Source organism: Pipra filicauda, unplaced genomic scaffold (assembly GCF_003945595.2).
Source record: "Pipra filicauda isolate LSUMZ 115617 unplaced genomic scaffold, ASM394559v2 scaffold7_size6619720_pilon, whole genome shotgun sequence".
Lineage (NCBI taxonomy): Eukaryota > Metazoa > Chordata > Aves > Passeriformes > Pipridae > Pipra > Pipra filicauda.
The window spans coordinates 252,533-274,560 of record NW_024104976.1 but is presented as its reverse complement, the minus strand read 5'-3'; the positions used below and the strand labels follow the sequence as shown (position 1 = coordinate 274,560).

At 38.8% G+C, this 22,028-nt stretch overlaps 1 protein-coding gene across 4 annotated transcripts in view; it reads left to right on the top strand.

Annotated features, from left to right (window-relative positions):
• The window catches only part of ADAMTSL3 (ADAMTS like 3), a 174,606-nt gene that overhangs the window by 100,040 nt on the left and 52,538 nt on the right, over positions 1 to 22,028 (top strand). For all 4 annotated transcript variants that reach the window (XM_039390045.1, XM_039390046.1, XM_039390044.1 and 1 more), the window contains exons 7-12: positions 811 to 937; positions 8,761 to 8,835; positions 14,127 to 14,284; positions 15,262 to 15,373; positions 18,047 to 18,185; positions 19,745 to 19,795. In XM_039390045.1, the coding sequence (XP_039245979.1) occupies positions 811 to 937; positions 8,761 to 8,835; positions 14,127 to 14,284; positions 15,262 to 15,373; positions 18,047 to 18,185; positions 19,745 to 19,795 (662 nt within the window). The remainder of the gene's footprint in view (positions 1 to 810; positions 938 to 8,760; positions 8,836 to 14,126; positions 14,285 to 15,261; positions 15,374 to 18,046; positions 18,186 to 19,744; positions 19,796 to 22,028) is intronic.

The window sequence follows — 22,028 nt, the reverse complement described above, 5'->3', positions numbered from 1 at the left end:
GTTTTGTCTATTCTTTTTTGTCTTCCCACTCTCTTTCCCATCCTTCTTGTGTAGTGACTGATATGAAGAAAAGCGAAAACCTGGAAAAATGTTTTCATTATAATTTGGAGAGTTTTCAGTTGACAGTTCTTCAAAAACTTTGCTTTTCAAATTTTTGGCAATGCTTAAGTTTGGATGTTTTTATAAAAATCATTGGAAAGTTTTATAGATTGGGTCTCACATTCATAAACCAAAAAAATCGAAAGTGAGAACTGAATCATCCAAGTTCTTTAAAACCTGGTTAGCAAATGTTTATGTGATTGACATTGATAAGAATGGCAAATAGGAGATCTACGTGAGTGCCAGGTAATTTTTTAATGGCCAAGACACTAGAATATTAGCACTGCCCACAACTCCTTGTCTAGGAAGCTGAAGGCTGAGTGCCCTTTAAATTTTTAACTTGGGTTATTTCATTGCATTTATCCTTTCTCAGACATAATTAAACAGGTGATGAAAAGCAAATTGTAAATAACATAGTTATCCCTTGTGTTGGAAAGAATAATGCTCAATGGTATTCATTCACATAAGTAGCGGGAAACGGATTCATGTATTTCCTATGCTTGAATAACTTAATATATCAGTTGTTGTGGTTCATCATTAAAATAATGGAATGGCAGTGTGCTTTTAAAATCCTAAATAGCAAGATATGCTTTGATAGAATGAGGCCAACTCATAAAATCAAAAGTATAACATAATAAATAAAATTCCAGAAACCTGAGCATGTCTACTACAGCTTTGCCCTCCTTCTGACTGTGGTGTTGATGTTGGCAGGCAGTAGGCTGTGATCGACAACTTGGGAGCAATGCCAAGGAAGACAACTGTGGAATCTGTGCAGGAGATGGTTCAACATGCAGGCTTGTGAGGGGACAAGCTAAGGCACATGTCTCACCAGAAAAAAGTAGGTTGCAAATTGATCCTATGATAATTTGTCCTTGTCTGTGTTTTCTCCTTGTATATTAGCATGCATATTGCAGTGACCTTTTAACTGTGTACTTGTTTGCAGTTTTACAAAGCTACTTATTCTAAAGTCTGTGCTAGATTAGTCTATTGAAATTCCATGAGGGATACCACACATTAGGGTATAGCTAGGAAAGAATTTGAGATATGCATTTTTTTTCTAGAGCTACTCAATTCTTTCTATCAGGAATAACCATCAAGATGCACATCTTATTTTAGAGGGTATCCTCATGTTGCAGTATATGTGATGCTGCAGCAATGTTTTTAAATCATGGAAACATCTTATAGGTGGTTTTATGGAAATTGTGGCCTGTGCATGAAAGTGCCTGCTTTTCAAATTAACTTTGCTTTTTCTTTTTTTTTTTTTTTTTTTTTGGTGTCTGAAGACAGTTGAACTTCAGGGGCAAGTTAACTACTTATATGGTACAAAAAGCACAAAGTGAAAGGGAATAATACTTCCGTCTCTTTTTTGTGTGTTTGGCTCAAATTTTACCACTCTTTTTCAAAATAGTTAACATCTTACTACAAGTAACTCTGTAGGTCCCAGTGGCATTGAAAATATAAAAGAGGAGGGGTATCAGAATTAGACCCTTTACTGGAGTCTTAAGAGTCTGGCTATTTGGATAAACGGGCAAAGTTTGTCACACAGAGGCTCACCTCTGACACTTGTGCTTCCCACTGCCATAGATGATGCTCCCTGGAATTTCACAGCATGTGTCCTGTGTGTTTATCATATGGGATAGTTGCCTCACATAATTTCTTCTGTTTTGGAACTCACCATATGTATTTGTCACGTGCAGTTGTCACATGGGGATGGGTCCTTTGGGGTTTATTACCTTCCTGCAAAGTCACAAGATGCAAGGGTGCACTTAAAGTCAGTATGCAAAGTTTCACTTGTGGTGTTCTGGCTCAGGTAAGAGCTGGCTACAATTGGCATCATTCGGTGGAAGGTCTACCATTGCCTTGAAGAATGCCTGTGGTTCATTGTTTCCTCTGTCATAATTCAGTGGTCCTTGAAGATTTCTTTAAATTTAAAGATCGAAAAAGATTATTCTGAGGAAAGATGTCAGTTATGCCAAGTTTTGGTTTTATCTTGCACTGCAGGAAGGTGGATGATGTGAATTAATTACCATTGACATAAGCCAAACAGTACACATGCTACTAAAGTCAGAAGATTTGATGTTTTCCTTGGTATTGTGACAGTGCCAAAATCTTTTTTTGGGTCAAGTTGTTCAACACTATGGAAGCAGTTCCATATAATCATCCTGTGTGTGAAAATAAAGCCATCCTTTCTTTGTCCTAATGTATTAGTGAAGGTAGGCATAGTAATTTGGAAGCTTTCAGAACTAGTGTTAGGAAGTAAAATATCAACACATGGCAGACATGTATTTAAGAGGGAGCTTCAGTTTGTGAGCAGGATGTGAATTTTACTATTCAATGAAGCAAATTAAAGAACTGGAAGGGAAGCAAGAGCCAAAGATTTTATTATAAAAAAGAGGCATAATGGAAAATAAAAGTGCCTGGTTATCTTAGTCCTTACTTTAGACAAAGAAATTTAGGCATTGATGGCAAACGATTTCTCATAAAGGACTCATTTTGTTTTATTGTCTTTTTTACATGTTTTTACATTAAATGAATGTCTTTGATCAGAAAGCTAAATAGCACTGAAAGGGAGCTTACTGTTTTGCAAATATGAAATGAATGGTCATTTCAAAAGTTCTTTATTTTTTCCACTAGCACTTAATTGCCTTTGAAAGACAAAGCAAGTTAAACTTCTGCCAGCAAGCCAGATTCTAACATTCTGGTAAAATGATTAAAGGTTTGACTAATGATATTCAAACAAAAAGTGTAATAGGTTGTAAAATGTACCGTCCCATTGGGAAGTGAGATATCATGGGCCTGATGTTTCTAGTACTATAGGCATGGAACTCCCATTAACTCCACTGCCCTTTTTGCACATGGAAAAATTGTAGGATTGGGCCCTGATCTCTGCTTTCTGCACTATTGTTGGCAGGAAACAGTAGGAAAGTGTTCTGGTTCTGATACCAATGAAGAAGAGGCTGGTTCAGAAATTTCCAGGGAGTGAAGTTGAAGGCATGGACTTGTCCTAGTCTGATTTTACTTAATTCCCAAACTGCAAGATACTTGCAAGTTTTACCTTTCTTAACTTTTTGCTAAAAAGCTTCTTACAAGAGTTTTCACTGTTGATGGCTTTGTAACTGTTTGAATTTCCTCTCGCCATGTGCTTTATTTCCTGTGGCACTTGTGTAACTAACCATTGGTCACTTTTTGTCAAATGTTTGTATACCATCATCCCCAAGCACACTTAACCAGAAACCTAATTTCACTTTGGTCATTTCTCTGAAGAGAGGCCTTTGGCCCAGCTACCTCTTGAATGTCATCAGCTGGCTCAGTTTTGTGACAACTTGCTGCCTCACGTTTTCTCCCCTCTTTGAAATCAATATATGTGGAGCTAGCAACCCCAGTTGTCAAGATTGCCTGATACTTCACCTTACACAACGGATTATTTGCCAAAATTCAACACTTTTGTCAGAAACTTTTCATGCCAGGTAAATGTTTTTGAGAAAATTCAGCCAAAACAACTCAGCGTATTCCAAGGACACAGCGGAGAAAAATATGTTTTTTCCCACTGTCAAAACATTCTTGAAACCTTTTCTTTAATATGTCTTAACATCTCCCATTGTTGGACTTGATCACAGATCAGGGATTTGAAATTTGGCAGGTAGTGGTCTTCTGGTCATGGACAAGTCTTTTGCAATGTCTGTGAACATCAACATATATTTTATGACAATCTTTTAAAAAACAAAAAAACCTCTACCTTTTCTTGCAAGATGCTTCTTGAATGTTAAGAGCTGACATTTCTGAAAACTAATCCTTGTAAGTGTTCTCTGGCTTGTTACAAGTCCCAACTGCATACAGATCATATGTGTGCAGCTTCCTTAGAATAAATTAACATTATTAACAGAAATGGACTGTTAAAAATTTTCCATGAGGTTGCTCTTGCTTTTCTACTTTACTGCAGTGTAGAACAGGTATCATGGGTTGAACTCTATGATGTCTACCTCACATTCAGGCATTCAAAAGAGACTTTATGGAGAGCTTCTAACTCTTCTGGCCTTCAAACTTATGACCAGAACTGAGGAGATCACATAAGGAGAGGGAAAGACAAGATGAGAGTGGCTGAACAGAAAGATTTGACATTAGTTCATATGCTGAAGGAAAGACAGATATGAAAAGGTGGGTGGAGGATGCAGGCCTGGCTGTACAGATACACTGAGTCAAGGAAAATAGGAAGAGAAGACGACTGAGATTAGATAAGGAATTGCGGTGGGAGATGGAGTCAAAAACACTTGGAGAGGAAGGGAAAAAATCAACTATGTGTAAAGCCAGGAGAGGGAATTGGGACTGATTTGGCATGAAAACTGTGTGTGTGGAAGGATAGGTGCCAACACATTAGCATTTCATTTTGGATAAGGAGTGTGTTTTTTTAAAGCAAATTTCGTCAAGGTCCTAACACGCTGCTCATCAGTTCACATCATGGAATGGTCTTGGAGAGGATAAATTCGAATTGTGTTGATGAAGCTAAACCAGAAGATGTGTCCCAGAAAAGCACCTGATATTCTCCAACAGCTACTGACTATACAGTCCATGGATCAGGCTGGAGTTAGTGCCAGTGAAGCACCTGCGATGTGTGCAGTGTGGATGCTGGGTCTTCAGCACCAGCTGTTTCAGTTTGCACATCTCTTTAGTTTGATTGGTTTACTTGGGGCTGTTATAGCTAATATGAAGCCTCCTTCTTTACTGATCTCTCTTGTCTTACCTGAACACTGGCTATTTCATTACTAATTTTGCACTGCATTTTCTTGAGATCCATTCCTTTGATGGGCTGCTTAATATACATCTTTGTATGTTTTCTCCAGTGCATACAAAGTGGAGAAGAGGTGTCCAGTAGTAAGTATGTGACTGAGTTGAGGCCTTACTGTCTCAAAAGCAGGTTACAAGACCTTAGAAGTACTTGCTCAGCAATGCAGAGAAGTGGCACTCTCAGCTGAAGAGGCAGCTTTGAGTCATAAGGCTGGTGCACAGAGGGATAGAGGTACAGGGAAGTGGGAGAGTATGAGACTGGAGAGGGAAGGGCTCAGAGGACAGAAAGGATGTGCCCATACACATTTTACAATGTGACTTTTAATGTTAAGATATATAACTGCTGCTTTCAGTAGCACATACTTACCTAGTTCCGGTATCTATTAAAGAGCACGTGTTTGCCTTTGCCCAGATTGTTGTCAGTCATAGGTCAGCACATATCCCAGCAGCAGTGACTTCTGAAATCATGCCTGATGCTAGAGTAGATGAGGGAAGCCATGGCAGTAAAACTCCAAATATTTTGAACTTTTTAGTTCCTGTGTGCTGGTAGTTGTTCCTGGATTATTGTTATCTGTATTTTTTGATCAGAACTGGGGAACTAGCGAATAAGTGCTGAGCAAATACATGGAAAGAAACAGTTTTTATAGACCTGAAATAAACCCTCTGGCCTGCTGAATGAGGAGAGAGGGAAAAATCCCAACTGGCCCATATGTGAAACAGTAAATGGGTCCACCATGGCCCACATGGAAAAATAAATAAAACCTGCTGAATTGGATTGAGTTTAGGAATGTGGCTCCTTTATTTTGATCCTAGGGATTAGCTCCCAGTCTTACCATAGCAGGGAGTCTGATCTTACTCTCATTGAGATCCAAAATCTAAATCCACATTAACACCATAGAACCAGGATCAAACCTTGACATCTAAAGTAAAAGCAATCCAGGAGCTTAATCAGCAAGTGCTGTGTGTAGTGTGTGTGCTGAGAGTCCCTGGGTAAGAGCAAAAAGCCCATTTCAAGCAGGTGCTGGAGAAAGATGACTCACATGCCATTGGAATCCCTTCTATGGAAGCAGTGTTAGAATAAAGACACAATATCTCACCTGTTTCTGAGTTTTTAAGGTGAGCCTTAATCTGAGCTCAGATTTTAGTCTAGTGTTTTTGTGTGTTCCGGATGATTTGGGGCTTATTCGTTTTCAGCTTTAGACAAAGATCAGCAATTAACTTCCAAAGAGACAGAAACAGTATAAGGGAAAGAAAAGATAGTCGAAAATTCTAAGTATAGATTTCAGGGTAGCAATTTCCCTTTATGTTTTTTTAAGAGTTCACTGCTTTTAACTGTGTGGATCCTACTGATTTAATGGAAAATGTACAGCATAACCATTTTTAAATGGGTTTACAGAGCCTTGTGTTTCTTTAAGAATATGAATTATATTCAACTGAGAATTGCAGACTTTTGGAATATATGGTTTTGGAGCCAGACCTGGACAAGCATAACTACTGTTTCATCAGAACTTAAAACTGTCCTTAGAAGGAGGAGTCCCTTAGGGTTGGTTATGTCCCTTTTTCTTCCAAACCCTCATCTTTGTTCAGAATTCCAAAAATCTCACTTTTAGTTTTTCCTATAGTTTACTTGTTCTCATGGAAAGACTGCCCTAAGTCATAATTATCTCATTCAGGTTACAAAAATCTGCTGTCAGACTTCTCAACAGGTCTGTGGGGCTGCAGACGTTGAGTGTTGCTGTGGCAGTGAACTTAGTCATCTCCTCTAATGCAAATAAAATGCTTTCTGGTAATATTGTCTCTGCTGCAGAGAAACACCAAATTTAGCACCCCCATGAGACTTTTGGACCATATCAGAGAGTGCTTCGGTGAGGGTGGAATGTCTGTAGTACTGCTAAAGGAATGTGAGGCATCCTGAAAAGGGATCAGCAGGGTCTGCCGAGGCAAGCAGAGCTCTCTGTGAGGAGGTGCAGGAAGCACAGCAGGACGACCCTGGTTGTTCTCAGGAGTATCAGTCCTACACACATCTGCACATTTGTAAACCTGGGCTGTGTCTGTGCAGCATGGACTGCCCTTGGTTCCACTTCAGAACAGCGGTTGCATGTGTTCAGAACTGGTCATAATCACACTTTTATTTGAGGTTTTGCACTGTGACTGCTCCTTGGTTGTCAAGATGGGATACGATCCTGACCAAGTAAGGACATATGGGCCCCTCAAACCTGCTTTCTCTCAAATACTGTAGAGCACATGTGAATTCAGCAGTTATTTCCTAACTTTAAAGATATACACACCCGCTACGTTCTGACTATCTCTAGCAATTCATCTGATGAAAAACCAAGATGCAAAAGGATATGAAGTGGTTCAGTAGTTAACATTTTTTTCCAGGACTCCTTAGCTGTATTATTGTTCTTACTGTAGTATTTTTCACCCTGGTGAAATACTCAAGTATGAAATTAATAAAGCTCATATTTTATTACATCCAAAATAAATTGTTGTATTTAAATGTCCTTCCTAGAAATTGACGATATAAAAACTGTAACATAAGAAGGTGTTTATTTCAGGAAGAATAATTGCAGCATTTGCTTGAAGTATCCTGAACATTTGGCAGGATTTCATACTTATGCTAAGGAGATGTAAACCAGAAGCTGATAATTTAGCATCTACTATAAGGGAGTCTGGTTTAAAGTGGAAAGAAACATTTTTCAACTATTTTTTAGTTAACACTAAACTCAACTGTTCTTCCTCTAAATATTGTATGAGTAATTCTGGCCCCAGTGTATCACTGACCTTCAAATCACGTTAGTTTCTGAATTTGCAAAAATGAACTTCTGCACCAGCCACTGGATGTGTGTTGGTGCCATCACTGAGCAGAGCATCTTGTGTGGGCTGTACCTGCAACGGGCACATGTTTGCCAGTCCTGCCTTGCAGGAGATGTACAGTTGGGTGACGATGGAAATGGGAGACAGCACATTGGTACTTTGCCCCTTGGATGCTTCCCTCTTCCTTTTGTGGATATCCCTGTGCATACCCTTTCCTGAGAGCGCTGCTTTTGTTGGCACAAGAGACTCTAGTCTATTGATTTGACTGTTAACTCGATTTTCTTGGGCAAATCACAGATTTCCTACATTTGAAATGGAAACTAATAACTTTCTGCCTTTGTAAAATGCACTGAAGTAAGTGTGTTGCACTTTTAAATATGAAGAAGCCTTTCAGGCAGCCAAAAGCTGTTTTGTATTGACATGTCCTGCTCAGGGCTGGTTTGGTTTATAGTTAATTTTAAATTGAGGCTCTTACTGGAAGAAATGATCTTATATGGTAAGTTAGATGCAGACGCTCTTTTATAACATATCCCTTATAGCTATTATATATTTGCTCTTAACTGGTCTGTAATTGGTTAAGGGTTAGTGTTAAGTAGATGATTTATTTCCTGTAAGTCCTGCCACTTATTAAAGTTGTGACCTGCAGCAGGAAATGAGGTGTGGGCAAAATGAGACTGAACAGCTGCAGATTTTTGTAAGGGGTAAGGACTACTTAGCAGATTCCTTATGTCAATTCAGTGATTAGGAAATAAAACTAGGACAACAGAGTGTAAATATGTTCCTAATACACAACTGACATTTCATTTGTTATTGTTAATAGCAAATCATTTTCCAAGAGCAAGAAAGATTTGCAGGTCCATTCGTAGGTCTGAACAGTTGCAGAACATAGCAAACAGACTCAGTATACTGTACTTAATAAAATACCATACTGTTTTTAATAGAAAAATTGTGAAACCTGTGAAATATTTTCTTGGACACATTTGACAGTTTTCAGTGTAGTTACGTGATGTACAAATTCCCTGATGAAAGATAACTTCTAATACAGTTGTTTAATTTTCCTAGGGGAAGAAACTGTGATTGCTGTTCCACATGGGAGTCGCAGTGTGAGAATTACCCTGAAAGGACCAGCACACCTTGGTATGACTGAGCTGTTTTATGTATTTATACATAGGCAGAAGATAAAAACAGAACCTTGTATCTGAACCAGTCCAAACTGTGGGAATATGGGTAAGATCATGACCTTGATACCTTGATTCCTCTTCCCATCTTTAATATCCAGCCTGGAGATAGTCCTAGAGAACACTGGAAAGTCTGCTTAGTAAAAAGAAAATGTACATATACTGATTACTAAACTGATTCTAAACTGATTACTTTCTAAACCAAGTAATTCCCATGTAAGATGTCTCAAATACATTACACTCTTGAGCAACATGCAAAAAAATTACTTCCAAAGGGTTGTGTGTGGAATCAATAACACTTGTATAATTCGGCACCAGATTTCTGTTGAAGCATCTGAGGTGGTGTAAATATTCCAGGTGAGGTCACACTTGGTCAGTGAGTGGTTTTCAAGGCTGAATAATCCAGGTACAAATGAAGTACAGAACAACTATTTGTTGTGCTATTTCCATGTAATTCTTTTGGTCAGTACATGCCACCAATGAGAAACAGTTTGCTATTCTGTTAGACATATGTTTCCTAATATTTTCTGTAAGGTTGATGGCAGTATTTGTGGTGATTTCTTTACCCATAGACCTAGTTTGCATAGAGAATTAATTATTTCAGTTGTAAGCTTGCCATACCAAGCAATAAAATAAACTATTAATTTAATATTTTGAACAACTTTTTTATTAGCAAAAGTGACAGAATTAGTCTGAATCACAGAAATAAAAAGAACTTCTGAGATTTGTGAACAGAAGTCAGAAATGCGTTTTATTGGAAAAATGCTAATCTATTTGTTTGCTTTCAAGAATATATTGTTGCATTCTTTCAAAGAAAAAATTGAATAAAACTCCCACTGCAGAACAGCTCCAGAGTGAAATAACTTCCAGATATACTGGTGACATCAACAATGTATAAAGCTGAACTTATATTGAAATAAATAATATTCCTTTAATACTGTTGCAGGGGATGTAGGAAGGAGTGATCCTGACCAGTTCAGGTCAGGACTCTTGGTCTTAAGTAGTTCTGCAGAAGGAAGTTGTTGTTGCAGTTTTGTATGAGGAAAAAGTACTAGATTCAGTGGCTCCTGGGGGATTTCTGGAAAGCTCCTGAGGAACGCAGCGGCAGCACGGTAACTAAGCACAGAGTGCTCCTGGCTTCCTACCCAGGGTGGTTCCGTAAAGAAGCTGTGGCTTGGCATCACCTTTGTTAGTTGGCTCTCCAGCTGGACGAGAATTGTGAAATGTTCCTTTAACCACTTCCCCCAGCACATCTGTTTGCAAATCTGGGAGGATTTAGACTTTTTTACCTAAAATTAAAATGACAGAGGTGAAAAACAATGGAGAGCTGGTGTGGGGAGAGAGGTGGCAATCGCTTCTGGTTTCATAGCCAGGTCTTGAAGAACCCTTCTTGGGGTGTGCTTTGGGACTCCTTTCCACTCTGTGTTTGTTTGTGGGTGTTTGTTGCTTAACAGAAAATATCGAATGATCCTTTGTCTGCAAATTCATTGAATTCTGTGTGGACGTGCTGGTATAACCTATAATTACAGGTTCCATTTGTCAGAGATGTTCTTCCTGACTTGCAAGGAGTTGAATTTAACAGGTGAAGCAGGGACTACTTATTGTTAAAATTTATACTGCCTCCTGTTGCCAATATGTATTTGTTCTTCAAGTGAAGTCAGCAGCACCAGCAAACACTCGAAGGGCACTATGGAGTGTCTGGCACTTTTCCCTTTATCTTGTGTTCTGTTGTGCTTCATCCTGGGTTTATGATCTGCTCTTGTTCCAGGGAAACACAGCTGCTGGACTAATCAAAAATGGAAATGTGGTTGGAGATGTAGCATGTAATGGATTTGAAACAAATGCTCTGAGCGTTGTTTTGCAATCAGCAGTTACTGTTTGAGTAACAACTGCATTTCTTTGGTTAGAAAGTGTTTTATTTGTCTGTATGGGCACTTTAAAACAGACTACAGATTCATCAGAAATCAAAGATGTTACTTTGTTTTTTTTTATGAACAGCTCCCGCCTATACTTCTGTCTGCTTGGGTTCTGTGAAAGATTTGGTGGAAAATAACCAAGTAATTAGCACAAAAATGGGTCTGAATAAAATGTTTCATTGTGTTGGTTTTGTTTTTGATTTGGACTGTATTATGGCTCTTCTAGCAGCTGTTTTAAAAGCATTAAAATCAAAAGAAAGACTGAAAGTTCCCTGAAATTAATCCTCCAGCAGAAGAAACAGGAAAACCAGAAGCTAATATTTTTACAAGTGGCTAATGCTAGATAACTGAGTTCATGAACTTAGGGAGGTTAAACACCACTAAAGGGAACTGATTTTTGTCATTTTTTTTCTCTGTTCACAGTGATTTGCATTAGGTGACAGTGTTTAACTGAGCATCTGTGCACTGCTCTGTCTTTGATGGATGCTGAGAGGAAGACAGTGCTGCTTGCATTTTGAAAAAAATGCATGTTTTTTTTGGGCCCCTCTATTGTGCTGTCTACAAATTAATCACATGGAAAAGAAACAGCTTTTGAGTAGCAACTTGACTTGCTGCTTACTGCACTTTGAGCAGTAATCCCTGGGAATTCTTCCATACATCTCTCTACACAGAGAGGTATCTGCAGTGGGTTCCCCACTGCACGCTGCCCTACTCCTTTCTGCCACCAAGAGCATGGGAGCTTTTTTATTGTAGGGCTTCCATGCACAGCTGGGCAAAGCATTTTTCCAAGGGGAAACATTCCTTTTGTTGAGGTAAGGGAAGTAACACACAGACACACAGTTATAGGTCTTTGGCACCAGTGATTGTCCTCTTAGGCACAGAAACAGGTGAGCACTCCAGAGAATTTCCTGTCCATGTGACTCTGCACATCTGGAGTCCTAAAGACCACTCAAGGAAATGTTTCCCTAACTTAGGATGGGGAAGCTTACTGCTGAAGTCAAACTCCCCAGCTCTCTAGGATAACAGGACCCTGTAAAACAAATTAATGTTTGGTGAATTCTTTTCTAAACCTTGTCTATAAAAGAGTTGAGGAAACCTTTGTTCTCAGTTACTGCTCCAAAACCAATGAAGTAGTTTTTTGGGAAGGAATTGCTCCCTGATAAGAATCACTATGTTCTGGATGTGTTAAATATACTAGATGCTTCGTTTCACTCTGTTTTAGAAGTCTGTGATGACAAGCACTAGACACTACTGAGCAGGAGTGTATTGCATCAGAGGTTATCTCTTGTGCTGTGGAACAGCTTCTCATCTCCCTGTGTGACACACTTCTGGGAAAATCTGAGCAGCTGTTCTAAGCTTCAGTGGTGTGACCTCCAGAGTTAGAGACCATCACTGTATAGCTAGACCTTGCAAATAAACACATGCTTTGGATCCACATTTAGCATAGCTCTGATGTAAACATATGTCAGCTCTCAGGGAGTTATTGTGTTGTTGGTTGCTGAACAATATTCTTGGTTTCTGCTTAGGAAAACATGATTTTTTTTTTTTTTATTAGGAAAACTAGCAAAAAGACTCTAAGGAAATGCAGCTCAGGACGCCAAATTAACATTTTTAACGTGTTTTTGCACCAGCTGGATGTCCTGCCTTGTAATCTTAAATGCTAGTTTTAAAGGGGTGCCGTACTCCTGAGTATCCTACTGACTTTATGTGGAATTGGAAGTACTTGAGATTTGCTGATTTTACTCTTATTCAACAAAATGAGAGAACAACAGACACCATGCATTATTACTCACTGTTAAGCAGTGTAAGTTTGGGGTCAAGACTTGCAGAAGCCTAATCCAAGAATGCTGAGTTACAGATATTTTAACAGGTTATTTTTTAATGCAACTAGGAAAGAAAACTTCCATGGAAGTGACAAACAAAATTATGTAGTAATCATCTAAATACTTGTTTTTTCTGTGATTTATTTATATCTATTTTTTCCGAATGGAAATGTGTTGGACAGTGGGGCACATTGGTTTCCAGAGATTTATTTTTTCTCTTTGACAAAGCACATTTGATTCACCACTAGATTCATATCCCGTGATCAACATAAAGTCATTTCCTAGAAACATATCCTTCCTTAAACTTCCTTCCAGCCATGTATGTGATCTTTGTTATACCTGTGAGCACAGTGGAACCTAATGCTTAGAAGCTTGGGTTAATGTTGGTAAGGAAATTTAATTTATTCTATCATTTCCTTCCTTGCTTTGTTGGGGGTGCTCCAGAATGCATGTTTATTTAAAAAATATGAAGGACGAAAACAGTAATGATGGACTGCAGCATTCAGAGTATGTTTTCAGTGCAGGTAAAACCAGATGCTTTTATCCTAATCTAGCCTGATTTAGGTAATTCTGTTTAAAGTACCAAAAAAGGCAAGGTAGTGGGAGAAAGAAAGTATTTATAGCTCATCAAAAGGTTCCTTTTAGCTTGCCTTGAGCTCATCTGAGATTCATGCCTTTCCCATGCAGTGCTCTGGTAGATTGTAACCAGACCAGTGTATTTGAAATCATGTATCTTGCTGTGCCTCTATGCTGTATTAGGCAGAGCCCAAAATTCTGCCTTCATTATGAATATCTTCCTTTAGCTTTGTCCACTCACAGTTCAGTCAGTTTGCTGGAAGTGATTTAATCCTAAAATACTTCATCTGTCTTCTGGAGGTTGTGGGCTGTTAGTTTAATCTGTTTCCAAGGAGCGCAGAACAACTCAAAAAGGGTTTGCATCACCACCTGTTCTGGGAAAGGGCCATCCCTCCTCTGGGATGGCAGCTGCCCACCTCCTGGCCCTTTTTCCTCACATGGGAAATATTCAGAGTGGAGTTAATGACCTTGGTACAGTGATACAGGTATTGAGATGAGTGTCAGATGAGTTTGGCACCATTCAGGCTTCTGTGGAGACTGGTTGTTGAGATTGCTTGACTTTTGAGTTGCATGGAAGTATGGGTTATTTTTCTGTATATTGATTCTATCAGTTTTGAGTTTCTTTCAGCTTTTCTGCTGAATCTGTTGGTTACACCAAGTGATACAAAGCACTTGGTGTAGGAAAAGCTGTCTCAGAAGTGCTTCTGGTATGAAAGAATAGTGTGTTCAGACAGATATTCCTCTGCTGACATGTCTTGCAGTTGGTATATCAGACTATAACCTGAAGCAGCTAATATTCTCACAGATACTCTGGGTGCTTTTAATGCACATAGATAGCTGTCACTTGCAAGGCACAGTTATAAACATTACTCTCTGACTTCCTTGAAAACAAAAACATCCTGTTTAAGTTTACCAATTGCATGTTTCTTCTTTAGTTATAGAATCAAAAACGCTACAAGGAGAAAAGGGAGAGCACAGTTTCAATGCTCCTGGAACATTTGTCATTGAAAATACAACTGTTGAATTTCAGAAGAGTACAGACAGGGAAATCATAAAGATCCAGGGACCTCTTGGAGCAGATTTCATTATCAAGGTGGGATGTGTGTATGTGCAAACTTATAAAGTATGTGCAGCAGGGTGGGTGGGTGTCCATCAGGTTGTAGCAGTGCAACAAAATCTTTTAGCTGGGAATTAAGGAATCCTAATTACAGTCCAGAGTTCATTTATGCTAAGTAAATCCAAACAATTTAAAATGTTACAAGATTAATGTCTTTCCTGTGGTGGGAAGTACCACAGGATCTTTAACGGTAAAAATGGCCAGGATTTTTGTTTTAGTGTTACTGAAAGAATATCAGTGTGACCCTGTGCAGGGGATTGAGTTAATCCAATTGCAGACTGCCACCTACTGAACCTGAGCATTGCTTCCAGCAGTGCCCCACGATCTCCCTTAGACATTGCTGATCCAACCACTGACCATTTCTAATCCTTTTAAATTTCTTTCTACCCAGACCACATACCAATGGCTTGCATCACACGTTAAGATATTTATATGCAGAAACATATCAATATTTGACAACCAAAGGAAGACACTCATGCAGTATGCCATTGGGAATGATGAATATTTCAATATTATCACACTACTTGGCTTTATTGGTTACGTTGTAGAAATAGGATTTCAGTAGTTTTCCTTTTGCACCTTCAGTATCCCACGTGCAGTTAGACTTGCCTGGCTGTGAATCTGTGCTTGGATCACTTAGAGACTTCTCCCTGCAGCAAATTTAAAAATTTTTGCTGAAAAAGAAATAAAACAGAAGAATACCATTAGGAACTCTGCCATTCCAGGATAGATGATTGAGTAGTCACGTTAGTACCTTGAATAATGTGGGGGAAAAAAAAGCAAGATTCAAATGCTTAGCTATTGAGAACTTAATGGTTACTGTAGACTGTCTAGAGACTTTAGGCCTGTTACCATCTTACTCTCTGCACTGCTGTTATGTATGAACTATGATTTGAAATGACATGAACTGTTGAGTACAGTGCACAAATGTGTTTTAATGGAAATTTCTTCAGACCAGGTACTCTGGATCAAAAGAGAGCGTGGTTCAGTTCTTTTTCTATCAACCCATCAGTCATCAGTGGAGACAAACTGAGTTCTTCCCCTGCACAGTGACATGTGGAGGAGGTAAGTAATGGCAATTCTTCAGGAGTGGTAACAACTGAAGATCAAAAGTATCTGATTTACAACCTTTACTCTGTGTTTTTATTGATTAAATGTTTGTGTTTCTTTGCACACTGGTAATTTTTCAGCAAAGTAAATTACAGAGTAGAAGGTAAGTAGGTTGGTTAAGCCAGTATCAGCATGGGGGATTTTATATGTTATGTTACTTGAAGTCATGTTCTTCCATAAACAGTGTTCATTTGAGTAAGAATGTTGACTAAGAAATAAGGATGTGACATTCAAAATGGAAAATCGCAATCCATAAAGGATATTTCAGGAAAGTAAGCAAAGAAACAAAATGAGATATTTTAAAATAAGAATAATCAAGAAATGGAGGAAGATGGTATTCCTGGCCTCAGTAGTAGACATGAGGGAGGGTTTTAAAACATTTTGTTGAGAAATTAATTACACAGAAAGCAGAATAAGTAAATAGAATTTAAAGAACAGCTACTATCAATACCTTTGATCTTAGACATTTGGTCCTAATGGTAGTTAGAGCAGCACGTGGTGCACTGTTGCAGCTACTCCTGGTTTAAACACTGCAGCTTAGATGAAGTGTAGCTCAGCTCTGCTACAGCTCATCCAGCCCAGCCCACTGCTTGGCATGTCTGGTTCTGCAAAACTAGCGTGACCTCATGGTAGGAGGGGTGTGTGACACTGCAGATAACTATTTCCCTTCAGCCAGCATTACCCAGGTCACCTGCAAAACAGACCAGGATGCGAGTGATACTGATGTAGGGATTTTCTGGAGAGTGCAAATATGGTTTAAATAGTTACTTGGGACATGAATAAAGAGAGTGAGAGATGCTTAAAGTACAAGCAGAGTCTGGAGATCTTTTGATGGACCATCCGTTTTGGCACTTGCACCTCCCTGTAATCTGAAATGCAGACAATATATGTGGATAATATGTAGTCCCACAGGAAACTACTGTATCTTACGAGATACTTGGCCTCATGAAGTGTGATTCTTGCTGGAGCTGTGAGTGGCAATACATATCCTCTGATGATTCCATCACACTGTGTTTATAATTTTTTTCCTTAACCTATCTGACAAGGGAAGAAGTATAAAGCCTCACAGTTACTTTTGAGGACTACATGTAAACACTGGATAACTCAAGGGACGTATTTACCTTCAAAGGTATTGGCTCAAATCCAGCCTTATTCAGACTGTTGTTATGGTTTGAAAATTATAGCTACATGTCAATCTCTTTGAAATTATCCAGGGTTTTTGAAGCCCTACTTTGTAGCTGCCTACAATATGAAACTGGTACCTTTATCAGTGGGGCTTGGCAGTCCTCAGGGGGAACAGGGACTGAAGAAGCATGAAAACTAAGCTTCTCAGTCATGAAAGTAGTAGTGTTAGGAACAGCATATTACAGAGGCTTGCAGCAAAGTTGTATTGCAGCTGCCTGGCTTTAACCTGTTATCTGAAAGTGGGTTTAGTGTCCAGATTGTCTGTTTGGCATTTTGTACTGGCAGTAGAAAAAGAAGTTCCTCACAACAGAGACTTGGCATCAGAATCCATTCCTCACTTGCTTCTTGCTGCTTCTACATTTAGTTCTCTAATCTCCCTGTGTTGGAAGGGGCATCTCAGAAAGCACAGTCAAGCTTTAATGAGCAAGAATGGCTAAAAATTGTGTTTCTTCTGTTTGCAAGTGGTATATCTTCTGGGTCCTTTCAGTACTTATAAGATCTGGAACATAGATGCTTTGAGCACTGGAACTGCTTAGTTCTTTATGGTTATCACTCTCATGCATGAAGACACTTTGGATCAGCCAAGAGACACACAACTGAAGCCATTGATATACAATACTTAGCATTTTTGGTAGACACTGGGACTTGTGCTGTTAGTTTATTGAGACTATTTGATTTTAATTCTTGTGGTTTCAAACTTTTTTTCTTTGCACATACCAGAACATCCTCCTCCTCTCCTTGGTTTAAGTCCAAATAAGCTTTTTTGAATGAGTCTTTTTTTCTTAGCCAAAAAAGAATCTAGTGGTTTATAAAACTCAGATCCCTTCTTATAACCAGTATCCACACAGAATTTTATTTTTTTTTACCCAAGTAGTTCAAGTTTTCTTTTGTTGGCTCTTCAACTAGGAATGTTCTTGAAGCTGTTTCTTGGTTTTCTGCAGTTTCTTAGCAATGTTTTTGGATCTCATCTTCAATTCCTTTGGCTTTCTGTTTTAAGTATTTTTTTTTTTTAGCATGAATGACTGTGTAATATAGCTCTCCAACATACATGGTAACTCCTCCTCAGGGGAGGGAAGTTATAAGTTGTAGAACATGTACTAGAACCATATGGCTTTGTAGGTTTGCCTTGTGACAGGTGAGCTGGTGCACTACATATATTCTTGTGTAATGTGAAAATATGTATGCCTTTACTCTTATAATACTATTAGAATAAAGTGCCAAAATCTCACCTAGTGTTAAGACAGGTTAATATAATTGTTATACTGAATTGCCTTAAATGAAAGTCTGGTCCTTCATGTTCCTGCTCACTGTTTCCTTGTTTAAAAGCAAGCAGAAAAAGAGTAATCCAGAAAATTAGTTCAATGGGCATCACATTATTGAGAGCAGGGGACAAGGTGTTTAAATTTCTTTCCATAACAAGATTTAACTTTACTTCTGCAATAGGTTATCAGCTTAATTCAGCTGAGTGTGTGGACATTCGTCTGAAGCGTGTTGTTCCTGACCACTATTGTCATTATCACCCAGAAAACAAGAAACCAAAGCCCAAGCTAAAAGAATGCAACATGGATCCCTGCCCCTCTAGGTCTGTATGACAAATCAATTTGTGTGTGATATAGTCACTTACTAAGGAACAGGCAATTGTATTTACTTGATTTCAGTTCTTTTCCTCTTTAGGGCTACTTAATCTTAGTTGATTATTGCACGTGTTAAAGGCTGATACCGCTGCCAAAAGATTTGAGGCACTTCTTCAGTGTTGCAGAATAGAACACTTTGCTTATACAGAGATACTGCAAATATCAATTTGTTTGAGGGCTAATTCTACGTTGTCTTTTGCTGAGTAGTACAGCACTAATATGAGGATTTTGTGAGGTTGTGTGAGGAGGACAGATTGCTTGCCTACTTTTGGATTTTTTGATGCTGCCATTCAGGATTTCTCAATAGCCAGACAGGAGCTCCAGTCAGCGCACAAGTTTTGCACATGGTTTAACTTGGTTCATTCATTTACCTACCATAAACATTTGATTCTTCATTGGTACTGTAGAGTTGACACTTCAAGAATCAAAGCTTGGGGCTACTTGTTTGGATTTTTTTAAAGTAGGAATTAAAAAAAAAAAAATCTTTCCAAGAAAATGTCCTTGTGGTACAAATGCCACAGGATATTAATGCCAAATTATAAAGGCTGTAGTACACATAAATTGTATTGAATTGCACTGCAGTATTTAAAACTAACTTTTGGATTGTCTGGTGAGGTTTCCTGGCTGTGCTAAAGAATCTTAAAATAACATCACAGTATCAAGTCCCAGAACCTTGCATTAACATGCCAGCTGGCTGAGCCAGAGTTATATGCAAGAAGAAAAGGAAACACTCTCAATGGATTTCATTTCCTATAGCTAAACTGTCCATTTCCTTTCATTTCTGTTGAACATAATTGTTGATAGTGACCTCTAACATTTATAGATGTGTAGACTTTCAAGATTTTTTTTTCCTGGAGAGTTGATCTCTGTATGGAGCAGAAGGACTTCAATAAAGCTTAATGGCAATGGGTGCCAAATGTTCCATAGCTGGAATGGGAAAATTAGGGAAAGAAAGGGTGTAATTATATTTTAACTTGCAAATTTAGTTTATACAGCCAGGAAAAGGGAAGTACTACTGGATATAATACCATATTTTTTAGCATTGGGAGTAAGGCTTTATGCTGTGTGGTTGAAATAAAAGAGCTCTAGAAGGGTCCTAAGCACCATTCAGGACCTATCTAGGATAAATCCTGTGATGTATTTGTTTCACTGATATTCATGTTCCTCAGCAGTCTTTGTTGCAGATATAAGTAAATATTTTCTTGTTAATAAAGTGGCACAGATCTAAAGGAACACTGATAATAAATTTCTCTGCTGAGGGCTTGCTCATTTAATATTTTATGGTGGTATGAAATATAGAAACTGTATGGTGAATAGTCCTCTATCCATACAGGAAAGGTAAGATCATACAAGTCATTGTTTAACATCAGGCTAATGTGTAATGAAGTAACATTCCTTCATTTCTCACTGGGAATTGCTTACTTAAGGCATGATCACATAAAAGTGTGTACTTGATGTACAATTTCGGGTATGAGAAATAATGATGCAATATTTATTTTTTTGACAGTGATGGATTTAAAGAAATCATGCCCTATGATCACTTCCAGCCACTCCCTCGGTATGTATAAGCAGGATAGCACATGTGTCAGCATCAGCACAATTTTCACTGCAAACACACTACTTGAATACTAAGATAATGAAACATCATCTGATTTTTTGCTACACAGGAGAGCAAGTTTAAAACAGTCCTGTAAACATTTCTGAAGCCTGTGATTCATTCAGTATGTTCTGGATGATTAGCTTAGCAGTAAGAGGTTAATATGCTCTTCTTGAAGATACCAATGTGAAGTCTTAAAATAAAGAGTTGTCCCCCTAAGCCGCCTTCTGCTGTAGTGCTGAGAAGAGCATGTTCTTTAAATTGCATGTGTGAATTCTTGTCTTGAAAGGTTTTTACTTTAAAGCTGCATGCAATTTTTTAGGACAGATCTCCTAGACAGGACTCCAGAATTTCTTTTTCCCTTGAGAGGTCTGATTCTTCTGGGTTTTTTTATATCTGTAGTCTATTGACATCAAGACTGACATGTCACTTTCAAGATAATGAATTGTCTGAATATGTCTTGTCAAACATGAAGTCATCAGAGCACAGCTTGTTGCCTTTTTTTTTGTTGATTTTTTTTTTTTTTTACCTAAAGCAATTACAAGGATTTAGAACTTCTCTGGAAGCCTTAGATGTTTTGTAAAGAATGTTAGGACTAAAAGGCATCGAGCCACATTTATTGTTAATGTAAAGAATTATAGTTGGTGGAGTTAGATGCATATTTATCTGAGCTGAACCTCTGCTTTATTAGGTCATGAAATGAATAATGTGTATTTTTCTAAAGAAGTAAAGATATGAAGTAATAAGAATGAAATCATAGACTTGCACGGCTCAGTGGAGCTCCTGATTACAGCTGATATAAATGTCATAGTTTATTTCTGTAGCAATTTGTCCTTGTGGATCTGCTGTCCTGTGATGTACTTTGGCTTCAATACATAGACTGGACTTTTTTTTCCTCTACAGCTTTATCCTGTAAGGTTCTCTAATTGTATTCTGTGTCTCTCCCCTTCCATTTCTTCTGCCAATTCCTTTGTACTTCAGATCTCTTCTGGAGCTCAGCACAATATATTTACATGAGTACTTCATCTTCTGAACCACTTAGGGCTTGGAGACCACTCGGAAGAGAAATTTGATCCCCCTTTCTGTGCTTTACTGTGCTCAGCACGTTTGCATGACACCGTGGTGAGATAGATTATGTCTGCGATAAAGCTGTGGGCAGGTTCTCTTATTTCAAACTCTAAGAACTACAGACAGAGCCCACCTCATTTCAGCACCTCGGTGTGTCCTGTCAGAAGGTATCATGGTCTTCCTGTGAGATGCTTCAGAGTAAGGACTGTAAAATAGCAGGCGGCCAAGCAGGGCTCAGAGTTGGTGCCAGCAGGAACGAGAGAGGAAACAGGCTGTGTTCTGCTGGGAGAGCTCATAAGGAAACAACAAAGATGTAGAAACAGCTTTTCTTACAGGAATTTCTGAAAGAAAACAGCAGCTGAAACAGACGGTTTGTTTACCTGCATCATGAGGTGACTCTGGTCCAGTGCAGACGCAGGTCTTGCTCCCATGTAGCAGGATTTGTCTGTGCTGTTCCCTGTCAAGTAACTGGAATGCATTAGCCTGTGCTGGTTCTGCTGGACTTCTTCCACCTTTTCTTTTTGCTTTTTCTTTTTGCTTTTTCTTTTCTTACCTGTGTCTTACATGCTGACCCAGGATTGGTCTTGCAAAGCGGGCGGAAAACCAAAGTACTGTAGATACACTGGAGCAAAGCTGTACAGGCTCCTTCACCTCACCCAGCAGTCCAACATCACACCTCCTACATAACACGAGGGCCATGTGGAGGGCTGCTCTGCAGTCCCGTGGTGTTTACCACTGCTTTCCCATTCACACAAGGAAGTTGTGGGAAAGTCATGGTGCGCACCACAAAATCTTGAAAGAGTTCTCCTGTGGCTAGAGTTGTAAATGCCCCACTGAAATATTTTTACAGATGGAGAATTCTTTTGAAATAAATAGAAAAATTTCCCAGGATGAAAATTTTCTTTTAAAGCTTTTGGAATGCCTCCATTTATTTCAGACTTGTTGGACTGTTGAGGATCCCCTGACAGCTGTGGGTTCTGGAAAGTATCTCCTTGACTGCTTGCCCAAGACCCCCCTTTTCCCCAGTAGCCACGGACCTCACTCCATCTTGAAAATGCTTGTGGGAGTATGGGATCTGGAGTGTGTTTGAAACTGATGAGATAAAGAAAAACAACTATAAAACTTC